The following is a 22,267-nucleotide window of genomic DNA, read 5'->3' on the forward strand; positions in this document are numbered from 1 at the left end:
TTCTTGATCGGTTCACATTTAGCCACATTAACCGCAAATTTATCTAGATGTTTTCCTGTCTCGAATAAAAAAACATAAAATCTAGGGTTACACCAGTAATTTATAATACTATAATTAAATAAATTAAACAATTAAATTAGAAATGATAAACTATGTCCGCAATCGATTGCTGTAATCGATTTATTTTTTAGTTGCTAATAGATTATTTCATATCGATATTCCATTTTACAAATTGTACACTTGATTTTCATTACCTACGTATTATTAAAATTAATGTAAAATTATTCGAGAAATGGTGCTGGTAAATAAAAAGAAAATAGCATTGAATGTATTAAAAACAAAATTTTAGCAAGTAAGGAAGCAACAGAAAAGAGCGAATAATTTAACTCTGCTTGAAATTGAAGTATAAGTAGGGAACGATCTCGCCAAATTATAACCCTGTATAAAATAGGCGGGATTTATTGAAAATAAACGGTGTGACACACATTAAGCGACACATAAACTGTACTCATGAATACAAGTACAAGCGAAATGTCGTCGGCTTAGAGTTACATTCGTTACGTGTATACGAAGCTTTATCACGATTGTATGGATTCTGCACTATGTAAAGTTCGATGCTTTAATGCAATATAGACAGATACAGGTAGGTAGAAAAATACTACATTTCTGTAGAACGTATTTAAAACATTCCCGTTACGTTGCGTTAATGTTGTACGACTGACGAAGACATATGTCTCAATAATATAGATACATTGAGAAAAAATTATTTTTCATCTACTTCGCAATCCTGCATGCAACGATATTAACATTGCCAACCACGGTTTAACGCGTACAGAGTAGCTGAAACGAATCAGTTGTACTGGCAATGCCAATATAAAAGTTCAAACCGTTGCATTACATAATTCGCTATATACTTTGCACACGACTCCCATATTTCTGGACGCGTATACATACACACTGATGTGCATGAGTTAGTCTCTATGAGTGTGGGAGCGGAACCATTGGCGTACACGTGACTGAAGCTCGAGTGCACGTCTATGTCTGTATAGTCGGTGCACGACTAGCAGTACCGGTCGGTCGTCTAGAAAGCTAGTTGGCTGTCCAATTATTTGAACGCGCGTAGCGCGAGCCTGTTCCAATGCTTTGCAATCGGTTGTTCGCTACCGGCATTCGGCGAGCAAGGATTGTCAGCGGACCCTACAATCATTGACGTTCACGTCATACTAGTGTCAGCAATCTGTCGGACGTATCGATAGAGTGCACGATGATGAGTTTACTCGAACCACTTCTCGACATTCCGACAGCCTACTACGGGGCGCTGCTGGGCGTCGGATTCTGCATCTACTACCTTTTCGAAGTCGTTAAAGTGAGTAGTACGACATATCGTCTTCTTTGTCATTTTGTCATCATCATTATACAAATTTACGCATTACGAATTGCTCATGAATGAAGCAGTGAAAAGGCGAAAATAATGACTCGTTGAAAAATTAAGAGGCTGACTCACAGGCTATATTCGGTGCTAAATAATTTTATTGCGGCGACACCGATGACGTATATATTTTATAAAAATATAACGAGTATACCACGTTGTTTTAAACTATGTTAAAATATCAGCATCGTTTCTAAGAAAAAAGAGATTGTATATACAAATTATTTTCGGACTAGTAATCTAAAATCGTTGCTTAAATATTTCATGGAATCGAAAATGACGGAATTTTATGAATTGAATTCAAATGTTAAATTAAAGCATATATGGCGATAGTTATCATTTATTCGCAGATTTTTATTTTCATTTAATTCAATTAGCGCCGCATTTAGTTCAGAGTCATGCGTGTATGGCATCTGCCTTCATTCTATTAATGTCGTTTAAAAAGATAATAAACTTCAATTCTGAAGTCGTAGTCGATGACTATAGGTATATCGATAAAGAAATGAATTTTAAATTCCAAAACAGAATTTTTACATTTATATGCGTAATATAAAATCATTTTGAAATATCGTTAAAAAAATGTAATAGTAGTATTCGATTGATTTTAATATTCGACGGATTTCACCAGTCGAAAGACATTCTTATCATATATTTTATTGATCAAGCCGATATATTATCAGGATTTTCGCGATACGAATACTTCGAACTCTCACACGACCCTTTATGGTTCGTACAAGCCACGAGGAGATGTACGATCTATTAATTTGACCTTAAAACTCCATGGCACTTACCCCGGACAAATTGTGCGCGCATTCGTGTGCGCGCGCAGCGCATGCGACACCGGAACAGGTGACATCGTACTCACTAAATAACTACGCGAATCAAGAATAATGTTAAATAAATGAATCTGTGTTTTAAATACTAGAACTACTAATTTAGTCAAAATGGCTGTTTTCAGAATTTTCCTTTTTGAGATTACTAAAAGTATACATGTACATACTTTTAAAAAACATTAGCGTTGACTCGGATTGAGATAAAATTGTAATTAATATATTTACATATCTACGTCGTTCCGCTAAAAGCACTATTGTCTATGCCCGCTATGTTTGAATACCTAGTAAACTTATTTTTCCATCTCACTAAAAGAACTTGAATATTTTAAAACAGTTGCTAACGTGACAAGGAAATTAAAAGATATATAGATAAAAAATGCAATTTGTTAAAATCAGAAAAATATGAATATTAAAATCTTGCTTTTATGCAAGGTTAAATCTTGTGAGGTTACGCTTATGAACAATTACACAGGTCAGTGAAACATCTACTTTAAAAATGCGCTTTGAAAACCGTGTAGTAATATCTTTTTTGTAGTATTACGTTCGTTGAAAGACATAGAATAGACCGATTTAAAACCAATTACAGAGCCACTGTACGGAGACTATATTGAGCTCCTTACAAACACGTGCAACGAGCTGTAGTTTTACTAGTGGTTGAAGCGTTAATTGAAACAGAGAATATTGTATTTACGTACATCAGTGTTCTTTTCTGGGTTTTTACAATGTCGATATAGCCAGAATATCAAAATCGATATCTTCTAAGAACAAACTTAGTCATTCCCCAACATTAGTCATCGTCGAATAATCTTTTTCGGTAATAATTATATCTTTTCACACAGGTGTTTATTAGGCAGTAAAATTAATATTGCGAAATAAAAATATAAAATTTATTTTAAAAAATTCGTAAAAATTTCATCATTTTTATGTATAATCGGTCATGTAGATCGTGTCATACCTGCATTATGATACATAATACATGTAACATATACTTTAATATGTATACGCGATATTTCTATCAAATATATAAAAATATTGGTTGCGTATGTCAAAAAAATTTAAGGTTTTTAATTACTTCCATGAAAGCGTATATAATATTTTATCACTTTCGACATCAGAGATTAGGGAACAAAAGAGTTTTATTACCATTATCAAAAAAATCTTTTATCATTGAATCGATAATATTGATCGTAATCTTTAAAATTTTTCTAATAAACGTAGTACACATGTATTTGTATTATATTTACCGAAGAACTCATAAGAATGATAAAATATTTCGACTACTCCGTGACTACATTGACTATATTAACAGACTATACTATTGTTTCCTTCAAAGGAATGGGGATAAAAATAAGACGGAAGTAAAAGAGGTTAGAAAACGAAACTACTGAAATGGTTACACATCGAATACAAAGAGTGCAGAAAATAATCGTGTATGTTTGTTTATGACACTTGTGATTCATCTAGTTAATCAGTACAGGTAATTACAATAATAGCTATGTACCGATTAAAGAATACTACAGAGGTGAATTTAATTTACCATCCTTTACCGGTAAATTACGATCAGATAAATTTTCACTGCAATGTTTCTACGTACGTTTATTAATTTCTTTAATTGCCATTTAATGAAATTTTTGCGAAATATTAACATTTGTAAAAAAATGATTACTATCTACTATATATTTTATTATTACCTATTATTGCTCTGTACTATATTAATTGCATTTGTGTATCGGCTATTGTTAACAGTTTTTCGAGTTATTTAGTCGTGAATAAATACATCGTTTTAGTTTCTTTCGTGCCTGTAAATTATCTTCAATCCCCCACAGCTGTTCAACTTTAATGCTCGTCGATCGCGCTACTCATTGCGACCAATAAATTGATTTAAAAAATGACAAGCCTTCTAAATGACTTTCAGACGCCGATGTTGGTATGTGCGAATGGACCATTTCGATCGTTTCTAGAAGAACATGTGCCTTTGGTGAGAAACAAATTTTGGCCAACTTTATGGTGTTTCGAATCGCGAGCACAAACCATCATGGCGAGTTTTCTTAGATCGCGAATCTTGCCACCTATTCACTATCGCAGGTTGGTAAGTTTACCTTTAACATTATTGTTATTTTTCTGCAAAATAAATTTCCTCCAGGTAGAGAAGGGGAAAGACTATAGTAACAACGAAATATTATTACTCAAAATAAAGAAAGAAAAAAAAATTAATTCAATTGAAAAGTGAAAATATTAAAAATTAAAAAATTGAATTAATTGTTTAAATTTAGTAAAATTTAATTTATAATTTTCATGTATAATTTTAATTCATAGTTTTAATTACATTGTTTTATAAATTTTAAAAACTTGTAAATTTGTATTTTAACATCGTAAATTTTACGATATTAGTAAAATGTATTCGTATTATTTTTCTCTCTTGTAGATCACATTTTTACCGTTTTCGGTATAAGAAAATGATTAAAACGCTAATTATTCCGGGAAGTGTACTTTTTTTTCTTATATTAAAACACATTTTCTGGCATGGTACAAGCAAAGATTAATGAGCACTGGTCTCGAAGTACCCGATTACAAGCTAATTACCAGACTCGTTTACTTCGAATCTAATTAATCAATCGTTGTACAGAGAGATCCTGACCTTGTCGGATGGTGGTGAAGTAGCCCTGGATTGGGCGGAAGAGGGATGTTCTACAACTTCGCCCATCGTGATCATTTTACCAGGACTTACCGGTGCAAGTCAAGCGGAATATATCAAGTGCCTTATCTCGTCCACGAAAAAGGTTGGAATACGATGCGTGATCTTCAACAACAGAGGGCTAGGAGGCGTAGAACTGAAGGTACAGCAATACCTACTGGAAAGTTGATTTATACTTTCTCCAAACTTTTTGTAAAGCTTCTGTAAATTAAAAAATTTGTATATTTTTATGAAATTTTTACACGAAAATGTGAACATTAAGAAAAAGTTGCAGAAATCTTTAAGTGACCTTGAGATTGAACTGAAAATTAAATTGAATAATACCTTAATTTCAGACTCCTCGAATGTACTGCGCTGCAAATAGTGACGATTTATCAGAAGTTATTGAATATGTAAAAACAATTTATCCCAATGTACCTCTTGGAGCAACAGGAATCTCTATGGGAGGGTAATGAGAAACATTTCTTGCAACTAAAGTTGTACAAATTATACAAATTGTATAACTAATTGACTTGTAATAATCATAAGCTTCAATTGCATACATCATAAATATTTATTAAAAGGCACATTTATTAATTATAAAAGATATAATTAATATCTAATGACTGCATAAATAATCGTATAAAAATTATACTGTAAAATAATGTTTTTGTTATGAATGTATTTTTTCAGATTAATTTTAGGTAATTATTTAGCACAGCAAAGAGTAATGGCAAAGGCTAAACTCAAAGGCTGTTTCCTAATTTCTGTACCGTGGAACGTGTTTGCCGCAACGAAAAACACTGAAGAAAATTATTTTAATTTGATGATAAATAAATATCTGGCTGGTTCACTCCGTAAGAACATACAACGCTTGCACTATTCTTCGGAAACCGGAATGTTTGACGTTGACATTGATACTCTCCTTAAAGTAAGCCTGTTTGAATTTTGATTATTTTTATTGAATAACTGTACGAAGAAATATTTGTTTATTTGCTTAATTATAAGAATATTATTTTTTATGTAATGTAGAGTCAAACTGTGCGAGAATTTGATTCACATTTTACGGTGAAACAATTCGGATATAAAGACGTCGAAGAATACTATTCCAATGCAACCATACATGACAAATTACACTTGATTGATGTACCATTATTGTGTCTCAGCGCTGCAGACGATCCATTTCAACCAGTTCAAGGTAACTTATTATTATCTTAATTAGCCAACCGATTGCGTTACTTACACTTATTTCTAAAGATTTATTTATTTAATATAATTTACTTACTTGAGATAATAATTCCCTCGATATAATTTGTTCTTTTAAATAATTTTCGTAGCCATACCATTAAAGGAAATATCACAAACTAAAAAAGTAGCTGTTGTTGTAACATCTCGTGGTGGCCACATTGGTTTCCTTGAGGGGATGTGGCCAGTAAAAGAAGAACAATACATGGGTAAACTATTTTCACAATTTTTCACCGCTCTATTCACTACTGGTTTTGATCATCAAACGTTGTGACGAACTTATAAATTAAGTATCAAATACATTCACAAATATCAATACCAAATATTTCGTCTACGTTTGGGCATTGCGTAAAAATTATCACGTGCCATAATTAATCGTATTCAGGGTATTGCACATGTGATGTTAATAGTATTAAGAATTATTGAATTTTCACCGCTTTTATATTCAAAAAATTATCATCGATGACCTACAAAATATTAGTTACTAATATAATATAGATATAATTTTTTACACGCACATAGCGGAAAATGTGTAAGAATGAAATGCACATGTCCATTTATACGTTTATAATAATGGTAATCTTTTTACTTTTAACGTACTAAATGTTTATTACGAACTTTTATTATGCATATCTATAATCAAATTAAAATAAGTAAACTCCTAGTTTTACATTTTTGCTTTATATTTATGCGGATTTAATTTGTCGAATTTAATTTGTTCAAAATATAATTTTATAAAGTATAAAGAAATAATTTATTTAAATAATCATATTTAGCACAAAATTATAATAAAAGAAGTTCCTGAAATAATTAATAGTATTTGAATAGTACAAATCATTATGCTAATACTATTCCTAAAAATTATTATTGAAATTTGTTTAACAAATTGTGTAATTTTAAAATAAAGCGGTTGAACTCACGTTTATGGATTACGTATTGTTAATTGTGATACTAGAAGCAAAAAATATTGTTAAATTTTATATATAGTTTCTGTTACAAACTTTATAAATAAATATTGTAAAAAATATATACTGAAATATGTCATAATATTATCTTTCCTAATAATTTCTTTGCGTTAAACATATGTAAACGTGAAATTCCAACAATATACTTCGATAATAAAAGGTATTCTTGTTATTTAATATTCAATAAGAAATTAATTTGATAATTAATATAAACAATGATAGCATAAATTGAAAAATGTATTTTGTTATATCTCATGGAAGATACAAACTATGGTAAATTACATGAATTTTATTTGATACAATAAAAATTTTTGTTATAAAATAAATTTCCTAAAAAGCACTATAGATTATTTCGAAACAATATTTTGCAATATGTACGATAATAATGTAGAAACACTTTTCGTGTATAGCATAATACTCTCAAATATATTAAAATTAATCCTGTCCAATATTATTGTTAGGAACAAACCAGCTTTCCCATTTTTTCTCCATTCTAATGTATTACATGCATGTTAGTAATATTGTATTATCTACACATACATGTTCAATATGAACGTAATACAACGATCAAAGGAGAAAAAAATACAAAAGATTTGATCCATGGACAAAATTGAGTTAAAAAACTTACGTATAATAAGAGTATTAATATTTTTGATATATGTTATAATTTGAATTCTAAGTTCAATGATTTTACAATAAATGCTAAAATGTCCGTACTTTGCTCGATCTGAAACAAAGTATTTTATAGTAACAATGTCAATTACAAACAAGAAATAAATTATTTACAGAATACTAACAACTTTCATAGTTGGTTTTCCACCACCATGTCCAGCTTTAGTTTGTATTTTAATTAATAAGGGATTCGTTTGTTGCGGAAGTTTTCCCAATGTATATTGCAGAGTGGCAATAAGTTTTAAACTATGTAACGGTACTACCCGATCATCATGATCTGCAGTCAATAATAATGTTGCGGGATATTGTCCATTTTCCGGAATTTTTACGTTATGTAATGGAGAATATTTCAGAAGATTTTCAAAATGTTTCGGATCATCCGAACTACCGTAATCAGACACCCAAGCAACACCAATAGTAAATTTATGGAAACGTAACATATCCATTACCCTATACGATGAATATAAAATATGACAATAAACACAAAATGAAAAACAAAAATATAGTACAAATAAATTGATTGTATCAACTTACCCAACTTGAGCAATTGCAGCACCAAAAAGATCAGGTCTTTGATTTATACATGCAGCAATTAATAAACCTCCGTTACTGGCACCTAAGATACTTAATTTTGAAGAAGTACTATAACCCTTTTCGATCAAATATTCTGCAGCAGCTTGAAAATCATCGAATACATTCTGTTTGTTAAGAAATCGTCCACCGTTATGCCATTTTTCTCCATATTCGCTGAAACGAATTGCAAAAAGAATGTTATATCAGTAGTATATTCCTCTAATGTCAATAATTTCCTAACTTACCCGCCACCACGAATATTAGCCACAGCAAGTACTCCATTTAAATGCTGAACAAAAACCAACTTTGTAACGGTAAACGTCGGTTGAATGCTTACATTAAAGCCTCCATAACCATACAATAAAGCTGGCATAGAACCATCCAAAATTGCATCCTGCATTGAAAATTTGTTACTATATTTCTTTTAACAGAAATATAATAAATTATATGAAAAATACCCACATGTTTCATTACTATAAACATTGGAATTTTTGTACCATCTTTACTTGTATAAAATATTTGACTAGTCTTGTATAAACTTGAATCAAAGTTTTTCACCTTAATCTCTCGTAATACCTGTAAATACATTCTTTTATATATATAAATGTACAACTTCTTTTAATTTTCATTCATGCAATTAGTGGAAATATTATTTATTATTCGTTATTATTTATAAAAATAATACTAACTTGTGGTTCTTCTTCATTTTTTAAATCAATTCTATATATAATACCAGGAATTAAAAATGATTCGAACTGATAAAATATTTCGGAATAATTCTTTTGTCCTGAAAAATTAACTATTGTGCCAACATCAAGTGGAAATGATTTAATTTTTTCACCCGTTTTTAAATTGTGTAATTGTAAAATATTCTAAAAAAAATATACAATACTATTGATATTTCAACTTCATTTTTATTTTAATGAATACTAAATTTTGTCATTATTATATTATATTTTTCTGAATTGAAATTTAGTAGCTCATGGTTACCTTGACATCTTCAATATAACAAGCTACAAATTTGTCACCATCAACTGCACATGCCCAATCTAATACATTATCAGGATGTTCTGGTAAAAGATCAATCCATTTATCTTGCTTATAATCCAATAAATCTATACCTATTAATTTGTAATTTGGAGCATTTTTGTTTGTCCGAAATATCGCCTTAGTACCATTATTTGTCACATACTAATTAAGAAAAATGAGATAAGTAATATAAAAAAATTAAAAAATATAGGTATTCATACTATATACCACTAACCTCATAATCAGCATTAAGTTTATCAATTATTTGAGTTAATTGTAACTTTCCAGTTATTTTCATCTCTGGTGTTAATTCCGTAAAGTAAACTAAATTATCCTTACAATCTTTCATAGGTAGAGCAATTAACCATTTTCCACAATCAGAAACTTGTGCACCTCTAATGACAAGGAAACATACGTAAAAAGTGTATTAGATTATACCCAAATAAACGTGTTTTTGTAAAATAGTCAGTATGTAATTACAGACATCTAACATCAATCAATATTATTGAAACACATATACAATATGTTACCCACATCCTCCATAAAGGTTCTTCAGGAAATTCAACTACAATAACATCTTCTGACTGAGGTGTATTAACAACGTGGTAGCAAAGCTTTTGGTTTCGATTACCTTCTGTTTCTGAGCCATCAGTTTTACCTTTTTGGTCTGGATAACAACCATAAAAGATTCCACGATTGTCATGAGTCCATGTTATTGGAGAGAATTTTACTTTTTCCAACACTTCTGGGTATTTTTCACCTGTTATTTAAACAATGAAATAATACTTATTTAAACTGATAACATTTCTCCTACACATAAAGAGTAACATATTGGAGTATAAATTTTACATGTTTCTGTATTCATAAAGTGAATTGTACACCAGTCTGATCCACTACTAGATAAACCATATGCATATATGCTACCATCTTCACTAAATTTACTACTAGTAATTGCAATAGTTCCATCTTCTGATAAAGTATTTGGGTCTAAAAATACTCTAGGTTCACTATCCAATGTATCTTGTACATAGAGAACACTAGAATAAAATAAATACTTGTATATACTTCTGTGTAATAATATTAAACTCAAAATAATATTTATCATTTTTACCTTTGGTTTTGTAAGCCAGTATTCTTATAGAAATAATATTTATTTCCATGTCTAGCAGGACATGAATATTTTGGAAAATCCCATAACTGTTTTAATCGATCATGAATATCTTGACGTACCTTACAGGAAGCTAAATATGGTTTAGTTACTGCATTTTGAGCATCAACAAATGCTTTAGTCTTTTCAGAATCAGGATCTTCTAACCATCTATATGGGTCTGCAACCTAATGAAAAACATTATAAAAAGTTGTCATTTTGTTTCCAACACATATTTTAGATTAGATTTATCATTGTATTTAATTAGTAACTAAAAACACATATCATACTAATATTAGTTTACAGGAATAAGATATTTCTGCTGTTGAAGAAATATTAGTACTTATAAATATATTTATATATAAAGTTTATTAAAAAATACTATTTTTTTCCTTATTCTAACCTCAACACCGTGATAATTATCGACAATGGTTTCATCACGATACACTTCAGGATATTGCAAGTTTTCCATTATTTTTTGATTTTCTATGTGTTCTTGTATCGTTGAGTTTAGCACCTGAATTTTTTTTAAGACAATATAGTTAAAATTACGACGATATTACTAATAAACAATCGTGATACTAAAAAACCTTACTTTCACAGTCGAAAAAGCCGATGTGCGAATAAATTGTGAACGCTTACTAACCGCAAATTTCAACAAATTCTTATAAAAGCTACTTTGAATTTTACACGAACAGATTTTTGTCAGCGTGTTTGCAATTAAGGACACAGCCATGACATGCATTTTTCACGCGTATTATATACGAAAGTCATATAATTTTTTGTAATATACGAAAATATTTTCTATTAAAACCATAAATTTGAAAGATTAGTAAAACAATAGTAATTTTATTTATCTATGACTAGTAAAGTGCAGAATAATTGTTACTTGTGTTAATAAATTTATATTTATTTTAAATAATACTATTTGAAATAAATAAGAGCAATCAAATATTTGTTTATTTCCTATTTATACATTATTGAAATATCATTATAAATGATACAAAAGTGTACGCATTAAATATTTTTGGTATATCTTTAATAAATTCGATAATGTAAGCATACATATGCATTTAAATATAGCAATTTATAATTACGCACAAGACGTTCATGGAATCTGTTTGCGTAAAAAATTTCAAATCTTATCTCATTCCTCACAAAAATGCAACAAAGCATAAATTCAGTTTATACGTGAAGCGTTTCTATCAAAATTAAATTGTAATCAACTTTTATATTAATGTACACAGTTAAAGACAATTTGTGTGATATTAGATAAAAATCACGTGATATTAAAAAGATTCCTAAAGAAAAGAGATACACACTCCAATGAGCCGTGCGTATGATAAAAGAAAAAATTTATATCAGAGTAATTAAAAATGTCATTTATCAACATTATAACTATAAATGCAATAGTAGCTAGCACGTGATACGGAAAAGTAGGGGATGTATTCTTATCAGTTGGCCTTAATTACTCCCTCTCATAGTTAGAATGTTAACTATAATAGGCACGTAAATTTGAAATACAATATACTATATACTATATACTAATATAAATTTTATTTTTAGTTTATGAAATTTATGTTATTTACAGTTGTTGGAAAAGATATTTATCGCAAGTTTTATAAATTTTGGTAATATTTTCCCAAATGTATCGTAATCACTTATAATTTTTAAATAAAATTTATTTTGTATTTAATTAGAAACTAATTTCAGTTTATAAAGTTTTCTCTTAATATGAATATATATACACATGTATGTAATATATATTATATATAATATTGTATATAATTAAATAATTCAATGATTATATTTTGAAATACGTAATATTCATGTAGAATAGTGTTTTTAGGCAAACATTTGTAATGTATGATGATGTTCATTAAAATATTAAGAGAAATTACAGGAGGCTATATAAGGTAATATTTACGAATTTGAAACCTAGTGGGGCAGATCAATCATGAAGAATAGCCTTAGGCAGTAGTGCGTTGCGTTATCGTGAGCGGGTCAGTTGTACTTTGTGCTGCGAACTTAGATAACCTCTTTCGTATGTTTAAAGACCCCCCTCTGCTTTCTCGAACTACGGGGAGTTTATATAACATCAAAATCCACTGCTAAAGTATTCATTGTGAATCGAGGAGTGCATAGGTGAATTTTAGTTCAGATCCATAACCGTGTGTAATTCATTCTCAAGTGCAGTAACTTCATAAAGGAAACCAACTACTTTATCTTCAGAACCTACGCATCAGCGGGAAGAGGTCGTTGTTATTACGTATATCGTTCGCGGGTAATTTGAATGTTTCTTTCCAATCTGTCAGCACACGGAGGAATGCAAAAGGACTGTCGGGATTGTTTAGGTCTCCGATACCGTATTAACTCCCTGGATCAGACGTGGAAGTGGTTGCATCAAACAATTGCCCTTCACGATTATCTGATTTCAATAACTGCCAGTCAATCCGACTTTTCAAGAAAGTCTTGTCAGTAGGACTGCTATCTACAGACAAAAATATTAACCATTGTCAAGGCTGATTTTGCCACGTACTTAGAAAAACCCTCACAGGTTTAGTAGTCGAAGACTGATTTCACGAATCAATATCACATTATTCCCAGGGAGTGCGGTTTTCATATCGGTACCTATACACACATTCATCGTTCGACTCACTGTCGTATAAAGAAAGGAGATAGTGTGTGTGTATGTGTACGTGTGTGTAAAATAAAGGAAAAGAAAAAGCCTACACGTGCACAACGCAAAATGTCTCTAATTAACAGATTTATGATCATTGCCAATCGAAAAGCTCATTACAACAATTTATATCATGTATGTAAATACTCAACGAGTTTCAATGAAAGGCAAGATGATCCTAACAATTCGATTACGAAGTCAGTATTCATATCGCAGTCCACAGATATATTCACCAATTTAGCGTTAGAAGATTGGTTTTATAGGAACCATAATTTAAAAAATCATCACATATTACTTTTATGGTGCAACAATCCGTGTATAGTAATTGGACGCCACCAAAACCCATGGATTGAGCACGACTTTAAACTGGCTGAAAAACGCGGTATAGTGCTGGCGCGACGTAACAGTGGTGGCGGTACTGTCTACCATGATACTGGTAATTTGAATCTGTCTTTCTTCACACCGCGGGAAAGGTATAATCGGAAATACAATTTGGACATCATTACCAGAGCTCTGTACCGAGAATGGGGTCTAGAAGCAGAGGTTAATAAACGCGAGGACATCATTATCGAAGGAAAATACAAAGTATCCTTTCATGTAATGTATCAAAATCTCGTATATATCTGTTTACTCAGGATGTTCCAAAATTATGTTTAATGACTACACTAGTCAATAATATATTTACTGGAATACTGAAAGATGCTGAAAGAAAGTTAGTTATTTTTAATTCTCTGAATTAATATCAACGTATCTGACTTGATTTAAGGAATTTAATGACATGTACAGTTTTTTATTTTTTAATGTGAAAGTTATTATATATTATACGTATGTATATGTAAAGTTTTATATTTTAATAGTTGTTAGTTTTATATTTCAAAATTTTAACGATACGTAACAATGCACTTTTTAATAATTTATATACATTTAATAAAACCAGAATACTATCATTAATAAAAACATTAACAGGGTTTGTTTATTTTTTTATTTATTTCATACAAATATTGAAAGACGAATTGGAACAACCTATTTAAAGACAAAGTCTCGCACTTTGCGAAAAAATTGTCTATGTATCCTTAACTATTTTAAAACGCAGATATCTGGTACTGCAGCGAAATTAGGACGGCATAACGCATATCATCACTGCACGCTCTTGGTGAATGTAAACAAAACAACTTTAGGCTTGGCTCTTGAGAAGAAAGAGGTACACTTTTTCCTCAATAATTATCACATTTTGCATAAGTACAAAGTTTACCGTACAACGCAGTAGAAATACATACAAGACGTTGCGAGATTATCATCTATAATTGCTATAAAAGATTTATTTCATTTTTATAATTTGTTAATATAAAAATATCTAATTCTTTTATTTGAATCTGTGTTATTTATTATAACACATTTTACGTCTGACTATTTTATTAAATCTATTTACATATTACAGGATGGTATAGAAACAAATGCTACAGCATCCACGAGATCTCCAATAAGAAATTTAATTGACGTAAATTCTCACATTCAAATGGACAAACTTATTACTGCTATTGGCTGGGAATATCTTCGCACTAAGGCTCTCGTTTTAGAAGACGGTGGACAGAATCTCATTCAACGTCAAAAAGGATTTCAATTTATTAACCCCACCGAAGATTGGTTTCCAGGTATATGGATAATAAAAATTAAGAAAAGAAATCTTTTGACATTGAAAGTAGACTATGTCCGGTGTGCGTATTGTCATACCGTTTTAATAATATTTATCGAAATCTTAACATGTTCACCGCATAAATTCCTAGTTTAGTAACGTTTAACTACTATTTTCAGGGCTAGACGAATTAACAAGTCAGTTTCGTTCGTGGGAATGGAATTTTGGTAAAACACCAAAATTTCTAGTAACACGCGTTGTAGACGTTCCTACTCAAGACAACAAAGTACATCAATTTAGATTAACGCTAGAAATCCAAAATGGTATCATCGAGGAAATCAAGATTAGGCTACCAGCCGCTTTGGTATCGAATGAGTTTAGTCAAGATGCGAATATGATAACTAATTTACGGGGTACAAAATATGATCACGAAGTAATAGAAAATATAATAACTACGATTGGATGTAAGACCGTTACGCTAAGTACGAGTCAAAAACAAGATAAAAGTAATATGATTGCTACTCAATGATGTAAGCCAACGAACAATCATAATGATTGTGTTTAAATTGTTATGTTTAAAGCGAGACTCAAGTTATTGTATAATAAATCGCACAATTAGCCTAAGCTAATTTGTGCTTTTACTTATAAACATATTGTTACTAATTGTTGTTACATGCATGTAATATACTGTAATATAAATGACAAAAAATGCACCTTTACATATGTGTGTTGTAACTTTATATTTTTACATTGTTAATGTATACATCACTCATATATTGTTCTTCTTAATAAATATTATCAATGAAAAAGATATGTGTATATGTATATTGTATTAATGTTGACTAATAATCACTTATCACTGGTTAAGTTACTATATAATGTAAAAAAAGAAAAATTAGGACCCTGAATAAGTTAAAGTAAGTGGAGATTAAAGTAAGTAGAGGTATACATTTGCACTTTGTCCCAGTCACACTGCAACAATAAGATACTTTCTGAAATTATGTATACCTTTCGCTATATACATCATTGATAGGGAAAACTGTAACTACTGATGGACAAGGATAGAGACTACGTCGGAACATAACCTCCCGGTATGGCGGTGGTGGAGTACCTGGACAAGATTCTATCAAATTTCTATCGCTATCTCTATACCCTTGTAAGTACGAATTCAGCAAGGAGTACTCTTGGGAAACTATTAACTCGTCATTTAATCGTTCATGGTGTCTGTTTCTTCGACAACAAGGATATTTTCTTGATAACCAAATATAAGAAATAACTAGTCCACTTGAAATACCGAATATAAAACCCAGACAAAGAAGGGAAAATGGTAGAAACTTGTGTACTGGATTCACGCTATAGGTTTGATTTATCATTTGTTCGCACATTGTTAAATTTATGTTGGTTAATGTACTTGATGAACCGGGTTTCGTTACCGATGTAGTTTTCTCAGTGAACACATCCGCATTTGCCGAATGATGATAATCGCGTGACTTTGTAGTGGGAAGAACAACCATCCTTTCAAATTTCTGTACGTATTCCTTTTTACTGCAAACTTCATCGAATTCGATGTTTCTATGTTTCAAATATGTTTGTAACTCGTGCATAATTTTATTACAGGACCATGGATTTCTGAAACAAATAATGTAAATTTTACTTATACTTTCTGATCGACTTCAATATACCTACACACGGTAACCTGCATCGATATTATTAATAATTTGAAATATCGAAGTAAGTATTATTAACAATAAATAGGACATAATTTAATTTTAAAAGTGGTAGTTCTATTCTTATTCCTAACAATTATCTTAATAAAATAACGTTATATATTAATTGTATACGTCTCGTTTATCGTCTTATTTACCCTTCTAATGATAATTTGTTCAAAAAATGCAGTGTTTGCACAACGTTGCTGCTCATCTGAATCATCAAATTGTTTGAAAGATCGAGGCGACGAACGTGCGTAAGTCCATCGAACGTGTCAGAAGGTAAGTGACTAATCTGACATGAATCCAAACTTAGCTCCTGCATAAAAAAATTATTTCACGTTGTTAAAAATGAAATTTTTATTGAACATAAAAGCTTTATCACTTAAATATACGCTCGACCTACAAATTTTAAGCACAATATTTTGTTGCTATAATAAAAAAAATTATTGTCTTTATTATTACCGTTAACCAAAAAGCTTGTAATTTCGGAACATGTGATCTGAAATTATTTTTCGACAGTTTTAAAATTTGTAAATTCTTATTCCCTTCGAAAGTTCCGTCCAAAATATAATAGAGTCGGTTGTTTGATAGATCCAGGACGGTTAAATCTGCAAGACCATTGAAAGCATTTAGATCGATTTCACTGATTGCATTCTTGGAAAGATTAAGATATTTTAGTTTCGTCAATCCGATATTCTGAAACAATATACAGAATTTTTCCTTATTACATGCATGCAGTATCATTTACTGTGTTTTAGTAAAAATATAATCAAAATTAAAGATCATTTCTAATTTTACCTTCGGCAATATTTATAATCAAATGTATAGAATAAAAATAGGTACAGTTTTGTAAATTGAAACATACCGCTAGTTCGAAACCACTTAATAATGATATCACATTATCCGATAAGTCCAAAGCTTGTACGTTGTTCGGTGCACCTGTATGTATACTGTAAAGATGGCGGCCTATGCAAGAAGCGCGTTCCAAACTGTACCAAGTGTCACACAAGCAATACGCAGAGCACTGTTGTGATGGTTGTGATAAAACTGAGATCTCGAAGAACAACGAAATAAGTAAAACGATCAAATAGATCTGAGGACCATTAGCCATGATACTAAAACTCGATAAACTTTGAAGATTCGTTAAACCAGTGTCGTAACTGATGATTTTCGTAGCAAATTCACTTCTGATAGAGATTGTTGCGTTTTCGTGTCGCTCATGATTGTCTCACTAACGTAATCTTATCTTACAACACGGCTGCGTGGATATCGCATAGATGTGTTAACGATCAAGATACGTCATTTTTCTTCATTTTTTTTCCTATCTTCATTCCCCTTCCCGACGGCAATCGTTTTTCTATGGGAAATACGAAACCATAAAAATTTCGAGAGCACAATTATTTGCTAGCTAATGTCTCTTTTTTTGAAATCTCCGTATTCGTGGCGACATCTTGGGAGATACCGAGTACTATTCCTTAAACAAAGCACAAAGGTTATAAGGATATAATTGATTTAGGCAAATATAGTGATTCGAATATGATAGTCTTTTCAATTTTACATTGGGATGATAAAAAGTGATTTTATGATATTAAAAGGAGTCTTCATTCTTTGAATTTCATATTTTTTGGATTTGTATTATTCAAGGAATAGTTGTAGGATATTTTTAAAAAATAAGATAAAGATAATGTTTACATTTTCTTATTGAAAAGATAATTGGAATGAATTATAGCAACTGTTTTATTCAAATAATACTAACATCATAACTATTTAGCGATTAAAATGCAAATTTTATTGTCTACAGTATTGTACACTTTTGAAGTTTAAAATATATGTAATTTATGCAGATATTTAAATAAGGGATCAGGATTGAATTACCTTATATTTCACTACAGAAGGTATGTCTAATATATTTTTCTGTATATTAATAGAAAAATGTTGTATATAATTAAAAATATCTAAATGTAAATAGAGAAGGAAATATATGCACATAATAATAAAACATGGTAATACTAAATGATAAAATTCATGTTATTACTTTCTTATGTAAATAAAATTTCTTGTTCCACTGTATACCGTAAAATACAATGAAAAAGTGATTCAGGTTTTCTTACAGCGTTGCTTCCTTATGATCAATATAGTGAAAGTGTAAGTATACTATAAGCTAGTTCTTCTATCTCTCGATTTTCATTTGACGATTCTTAAAAACCGATAAAAACCTTTTGTGGAAATTGTTTCCATGAGAACGTCGAAACGTGTTTAGCGTTAAAGAGGCACATTAATATAACACGGAGATGACTAAGTCTCCATTACATTGACAATAAGAAATAACATTACATATACACAACGAACATAATCACGCTGCTTTATACGACGAAAGAAATGGCAGTCGGTGACAATTAAACGTTACTCACTAGCCCTTGGCACCTCTTCGAAGCCAAACGAGGGGTAGCATTCAGTGAGCTAACAGCGCAACGTTTATTGCGCAACATCCACGGAAATAAATCTAGGATAGGCTGCTGAGAACGCGTGGACCGCTGCCTTCTATTCGGCCTTACCATCCCTCCCCACTGCCCCGTGCATCTTCCGGCCATTTTCATTGCTCGTCCTCCACGCCGCCATGACAAGCATACGGTATGGCACTGCAACTGCCTCACCTTTACCGACGACGCCGCATTCGATCGATTTATCGGTGTAACAACGTTTCTTGGTCAAGTGGGCTTCTCATCGATGTACTCGTACCTGCGTGCTGCTGGAAATCACACGAAACGTATGAGAAATCACGATCATCTACCGGTTTTCAAAAGTTGTTACGCATTGGCGAAGAAAATATACCTCTGCTGCTGCAGACTATCCACTCCATCGTGTTCCGTCACTGGCGCCCTCAGCTGACACGAAGAAGCAATTCAACATTATTGCATCGAAACACCGAGTCGATCACCGTTTTACGTCGAAAACCTATACACGCACAAGAAAAAGAGACAGTAACCATAAAACGTTGAATTCTGAGTCGAGTATGAATTAATATGTTTTCACTTAGTTTGATATACTTTGCGAATAGCACATATTTTCTGTTTAAATTAACAATACGTATATATCACTTCCGGTGTAGTGACAAGCCTTGGAAATAGCTTCGAAGGTGAGGTTCTTTGCGACACATTCTCCGAACGTCGAACGCCACGCGAAGATATTTCACTCGGCTTGTGTCGTCATCAACCTTCTCAGCTGACGTAAAATGGCCGCCTTCTACTGACAGCTGAACCATAAACACGGTTTTTCTCTGCTAAAACGATTTTTATTATCAGGAAACGTATATTTCGCCGTTTCGTACAGACATTGCTTCCTTAAAAAGTAGAAATCTTGAGAAAATTCAAGGTATTTCATTAAAAAGATGTTACAGTATGGTATACGAGCGGCAGTAGGAATATCTTAGGAAGTGAGATTCTTTGACACGAGCTTTGTACATATCGGCAGACTGATCACTCGCTTGGATTTCGTCACAAGCGTTCTCAGCTGACGACAAAATGACCGTTTTGTATATTTAACTACCAGCTGATTACAAAAGTTTCATTTATTAAAACTATGTAGAATCGATATTTCTATAAATATTTCTACGTTAATTTCACGGAGTAAGGCGATCATGTGTCAAATTTCATACGGGTTCGTACATAATCGACGTACTTTGCGTGCAGTGGAAAAGAGGGACGCCAGAAGGGACGCCGAGTACAGCCGTACGAAAAGAGGAGAGGGCTGAGTAAGTGGAAGGTCTTGACAAGCGAAATGCTTTGGCTAGGGTTCTAGTCTGCGATTTTTTCCCGTTCTTCTCGTTGTCCGGGCGGACGGCCAATGAGAGTAAGTAGGTCAGCGCGCGCGTCCAATCGGTGCTCGAGGCCGGGTCACGTGGGTTTGTTGTTATCTATCAGCTGTTTTTCCCGGGCGGGCGGGCGGCCGGCCGGCGCAGTGAAAGCCGCTTGGTAGTCTGTCCTCAGTCCCTCCCGGTCGCTCAGCTGTGCGTCACATGTCGGGTACCGCGAGTCCTACTCCTGCCCGTATATCATCGAATCGTGTACCGCTCGTTCGTTCAGGTTACCGTATAACGCCGGATTTCTACTCACCGGCAAGCGTTAGTCATATATTATGCTATCTACCGCGTGCATACCAACGTATTATCACAAATCAATCACGAAGTGCCTCGAACATGCGGACGGCGTGACAAACACAGGCAACGGTGCACGCCGTTTTGTTGATACATTGAGTTCTGTGTTCAGGCCGCGAAGGCCACCGCGTCCTTCCTCGGTCTAGGATCGCATTTGCTACCGTGATTGCAATTTCATGCAGAACTGCCCGATCTGTCCGCAGTGTACGAGTTATCGCGGAACGATGACCTAAAGCGACGTGTCGCAGCACGGAGTTCGGTGAAGTAGGAAGAAAACAAGTTCAAGTCGCACGCGTCGTATACGAGTGTTCTCCTTACCGGAAGTGTTTCTCCAAATATCCGACAGATTCTCAAGTACAATATCGACCGTACCGTTTCAATCGTCTCATACAAGTGTCGAACTGCATCGCGCGTGACATTGTTATTTTTCCTCGGTGTGTTATCAATTCGCTTCCGGCTTGTACGTTCGCGGTGTACGCGTATGTTTTTCAACGCGAGTTTCGCACACGTAACGGAAGGGTGCGCTAGACCGCGGTGCAAATGATTTTTACCAGAGACCATTTTGCGCGAGATACTTTCGAGAACGATTTGATACACAGTGTTTGGTAAGATACCGGTGTGCATCCTCGTCGAACGTTCAGTCGATTTAACGAGGTGTTCGAAACGAGCAGAGATCGTTTAACCATAGACAACCACAAATAATGTCGACGGGCAAGAGGCTGGCGAAACGCAGCATAATCGGCACCAGAGTGTGTGCTCCCGGCGAGGACGGGAAGTACTACAGTGGCGTCATTCACGCCGTAAAAACGCCGGCGTCAGCCGCGTCCGAGTCAGGCCTCAGCATTACACCCAAGACTCGCTACTCCGTGCGATTCGACTCTGTACCCGGCGGTCGCCCGCCGAGTCCCAGCACCGAATACTCTGACCGCGACCTGATCGGGCCTGGCTTCGGCTCCGTTACCAGCGCGCGTCTCGTGCCCGGTCAGAAGGTCTATCTGACGTACAACGGACGGGAAATTCACGCGGAGGTCACGCAACATCGCGAGCATCTCGACGAGGTGGACGTGATAATTGTACCGACCGGCCAAGAGGTGAGTTACGAATATTTTTTTTTCCTTTTTCTCTTTAATTTCCCGTGCTTCGGGGAAACCACCGGTATTTCCGGAGCTTTTCGCCTCGGAATGGGGATAACCCACGCGCGGCGGATGTACGAACGGTGACGCAGCTATTTTTACTTTACATTCTTATAATTTTTTAAACCTTTTACGACTATGGTTCTGGAAAATATGGGTATTTTAATAATTCGAAATTTTATATTTGCCGCGTAAATTTAATTTTCGATCAATTCGTACGGGTAACAGAAAATGGTATATTCGGGTGTTTCGAATCGAATTCAGTGGTGTATATGTATATGTATGTATGTATATATATATAAATGTTAAACAATAGAAGAACGTGGATTGTAATTTGCTGTTGTTATAGACTGTTGTTGAATTTGTTGTCTGAATATTATTTTTTTTTTTTT

At 32.8% G+C, this 22,267-nt stretch overlaps 6 protein-coding genes across 11 annotated transcripts in view; 4 read left to right on the top strand and 2 right to left on the bottom strand.

Annotated features, from left to right (window-relative positions):
* Positions 1-1,009: 1,009 nt before the first annotated feature.
* On the top strand, positions 1,010-6,693 carry Hydr1 (abhydrolase domain containing Hydr1). 2 transcript variants are annotated; one of them, XM_017898848.1, is made up of 7 exons: positions 1,010-1,366; positions 4,178-4,347; positions 4,889-5,099; positions 5,293-5,405; positions 5,630-5,867; positions 5,969-6,134; positions 6,274-6,693. In XM_017898848.1, exons 1-7 carry the CDS (start codon positions 1,265-1,267, stop codon positions 6,453-6,455), a joined length of 1,182 nt encoding a protein of 393 aa, XP_017754337.1. In that variant the 5' UTR covers positions 1,010-1,264; the 3' UTR covers positions 6,456-6,693. The 2 variants fall into 2 exon arrangements, with proteins under 2 accessions (XP_017754337.1, XP_017754338.1); XM_017898849.1 differs by lacking the exon at positions 1,010-1,366 and adding an exon at positions 3,643-3,739.
* A 1,114-nt stretch (positions 6,694-7,807) lies between these two features.
* Positions 7,808-11,303, bottom strand: LOC108546650 (prolyl endopeptidase). The gene is made up of 13 exons (XM_017898859.1): positions 11,163-11,303; positions 10,971-11,084; positions 10,532-10,755; positions 10,270-10,457; positions 9,955-10,180; positions 9,656-9,815; positions 9,382-9,582; positions 9,081-9,263; positions 8,854-8,967; positions 8,637-8,785; positions 8,353-8,565; positions 7,944-8,268; positions 7,808-7,873 (listed from the first exon to the last, which is right to left on the bottom strand). The coding sequence occupies exons 1-13, from the start codon at positions 11,301-11,303 to the stop codon at positions 7,808-7,810; spliced, it is 2,304 nt and encodes a 767-aa protein (XP_017754348.1).
* Positions 11,304-12,518: 1,215 nt separating this feature from the next.
* LOC108546653 (uncharacterized) lies at positions 12,519-13,205 on the top strand. Its single transcript, XM_017898862.1, has one exon. It carries the CDS (start codon positions 12,861-12,863, stop codon positions 13,047-13,049), a length of 189 nt encoding a protein of 62 aa, XP_017754351.1. The 5' UTR covers positions 12,519-12,860; the 3' UTR covers positions 13,050-13,205.
* Lipt1 (Lipoyltransferase 1) lies at positions 13,139-15,586 on the top strand. Of its 2 annotated transcripts, none has more exons than XM_017898861.1 (4): positions 13,139-13,844; positions 14,341-14,448; positions 14,686-14,899; positions 15,060-15,586. In XM_017898861.1, the coding sequence occupies exons 1-4, from the start codon at positions 13,317-13,319 to the stop codon at positions 15,407-15,409; spliced, it is 1,200 nt and encodes a 399-aa protein (XP_017754350.1). In that variant the 5' UTR covers positions 13,139-13,316; the 3' UTR covers positions 15,410-15,586. The 2 variants fall into 2 exon arrangements, with proteins under 2 accessions (XP_017754350.1, XP_017754349.1); XM_017898860.1 differs by having other exon boundaries at positions 13,236-13,832.
* Positions 15,587-15,677: 91 nt separating this feature from the next.
* Positions 15,678-19,648, bottom strand: LOC108546638 (leucine-rich repeat-containing protein 24). 3 transcript variants are annotated; one of them, XM_017898846.1, is made up of 7 exons: positions 19,637-19,648; positions 19,422-19,544; positions 19,001-19,335; positions 17,455-18,063; positions 17,052-17,285; positions 16,745-16,905; positions 15,678-16,509 (listed from the first exon to the last, which is right to left on the bottom strand). In XM_017898846.1, the coding sequence occupies exons 4-7, from the start codon at positions 17,698-17,700 to the stop codon at positions 15,879-15,881; spliced, it is 1,272 nt and encodes a 423-aa protein (XP_017754335.1). In that variant the 5' UTR covers positions 17,701-18,063; positions 19,001-19,335; positions 19,422-19,544; positions 19,637-19,648; the 3' UTR covers positions 15,678-15,878. The 3 variants fall into 3 exon arrangements, with proteins under 3 accessions (XP_017754335.1, XP_017754334.1, XP_017754336.1); XM_017898845.1 differs by lacking the exon at positions 19,637-19,648 and having other exon boundaries at positions 19,001-19,338; positions 19,422-19,617; XM_017898847.1 differs by lacking the exons at positions 19,422-19,544; positions 19,637-19,648 and having other exon boundaries at positions 19,001-19,383.
* Positions 19,649-20,558: 910 nt separating this feature from the next.
* Positions 20,559-22,267, top strand: part of Glut4EF (Glucose transporter 4 enhancer factor) — a 169,723-nt gene continuing 168,014 nt past the window's right edge. For both annotated transcript variants that reach the window (XR_001890146.1, XM_017898855.1), the window contains exon 1: positions 20,559-21,833. Coding sequence is in view for 1 of the 2 variants with exons in the window: in XM_017898855.1 (XP_017754344.1) it covers positions 21,444-21,833 (390 nt within the window). In the remaining variant the exon portion in view is untranslated. The remainder of the gene's footprint in view (positions 21,834-22,267) is intronic.

Source organism: Eufriesea mexicana, unplaced genomic scaffold (genome assembly GCF_001483705.2).
Source record: "Eufriesea mexicana isolate 0111107269 unplaced genomic scaffold, ASM148370v2 scaffold739, whole genome shotgun sequence".
NCBI classification, from domain to species: Eukaryota; Metazoa; Arthropoda; class Insecta; order Hymenoptera; family Apidae; genus Eufriesea; species Eufriesea mexicana.

Coding starts and splice junctions, on each gene's coding strand:
- LOC108546650 (XM_017898859.1), bottom strand. CDS start 11,303: ATGGCTGTGTCCTTAATTGCAAACACGCTGACAAAAATCTGTTCGTGT. Junction 11,085..11,162: donor CGGCTTTTTCGACTGTGAAA/GTAAGGTTTTTT, acceptor AAAAAAATTCAG/GTGCTAAACTCAACGATACA. Junction 10,756..10,970: donor ATAATTATCACGGTGTTGAG/GTTAGAATAAGG, acceptor GTTTTTCATTAG/GTTGCAGACCCATATAGATG.
- Hydr1 (XM_017898848.1), top strand. CDS start 1,265: ATGATGAGTTTACTCGAACCACTTCTCGACATTCCGACAGCCTACTAC. Junction 5,868..5,968: donor ACATTGATACTCTCCTTAAA/GTAAGCCTGTTT, acceptor TATGTAATGTAG/AGTCAAACTGTGCGAGAATT. Junction 6,135..6,273: donor TCCATTTCAACCAGTTCAAG/GTAACTTATTAT, acceptor TAATTTTCGTAG/CCATACCATTAAAGGAAATA.
- LOC108546638 (XM_017898846.1), bottom strand. CDS start 17,700: ATGGCTAATGGTCCTCAGATCTATTTGATCGTTTTACTTATTTCGTTG. Junction 17,286..17,454: donor TAAGTGGTTTCGAACTAGCG/GTATGTTTCAAT, acceptor ATATTGTTTCAG/AATATCGGATTGACGAAACT. Junction 16,510..16,744: donor AACAAATTATCATTAGAAGG/GTAAATAAGACG, acceptor TATTTGTTTCAG/AAATCCATGGTCCTGTAATA.
- LOC108546653 (XM_017898862.1), top strand. CDS start 12,861: ATGTTTCTTTCCAATCTGTCAGCACACGGAGGAATGCAAAAGGACTGT.
- Lipt1 (XM_017898861.1), top strand. CDS start 13,317: ATGTCTCTAATTAACAGATTTATGATCATTGCCAATCGAAAAGCTCAT. Junction 13,845..14,340: donor AATACAAAGTATCCTTTCAT/GTAATGTATCAA, acceptor TTTAAAACGCAG/ATATCTGGTACTGCAGCGAA. Junction 14,449..14,685: donor TGGCTCTTGAGAAGAAAGAG/GTACACTTTTTC, acceptor TACATATTACAG/GATGGTATAGAAACAAATGC.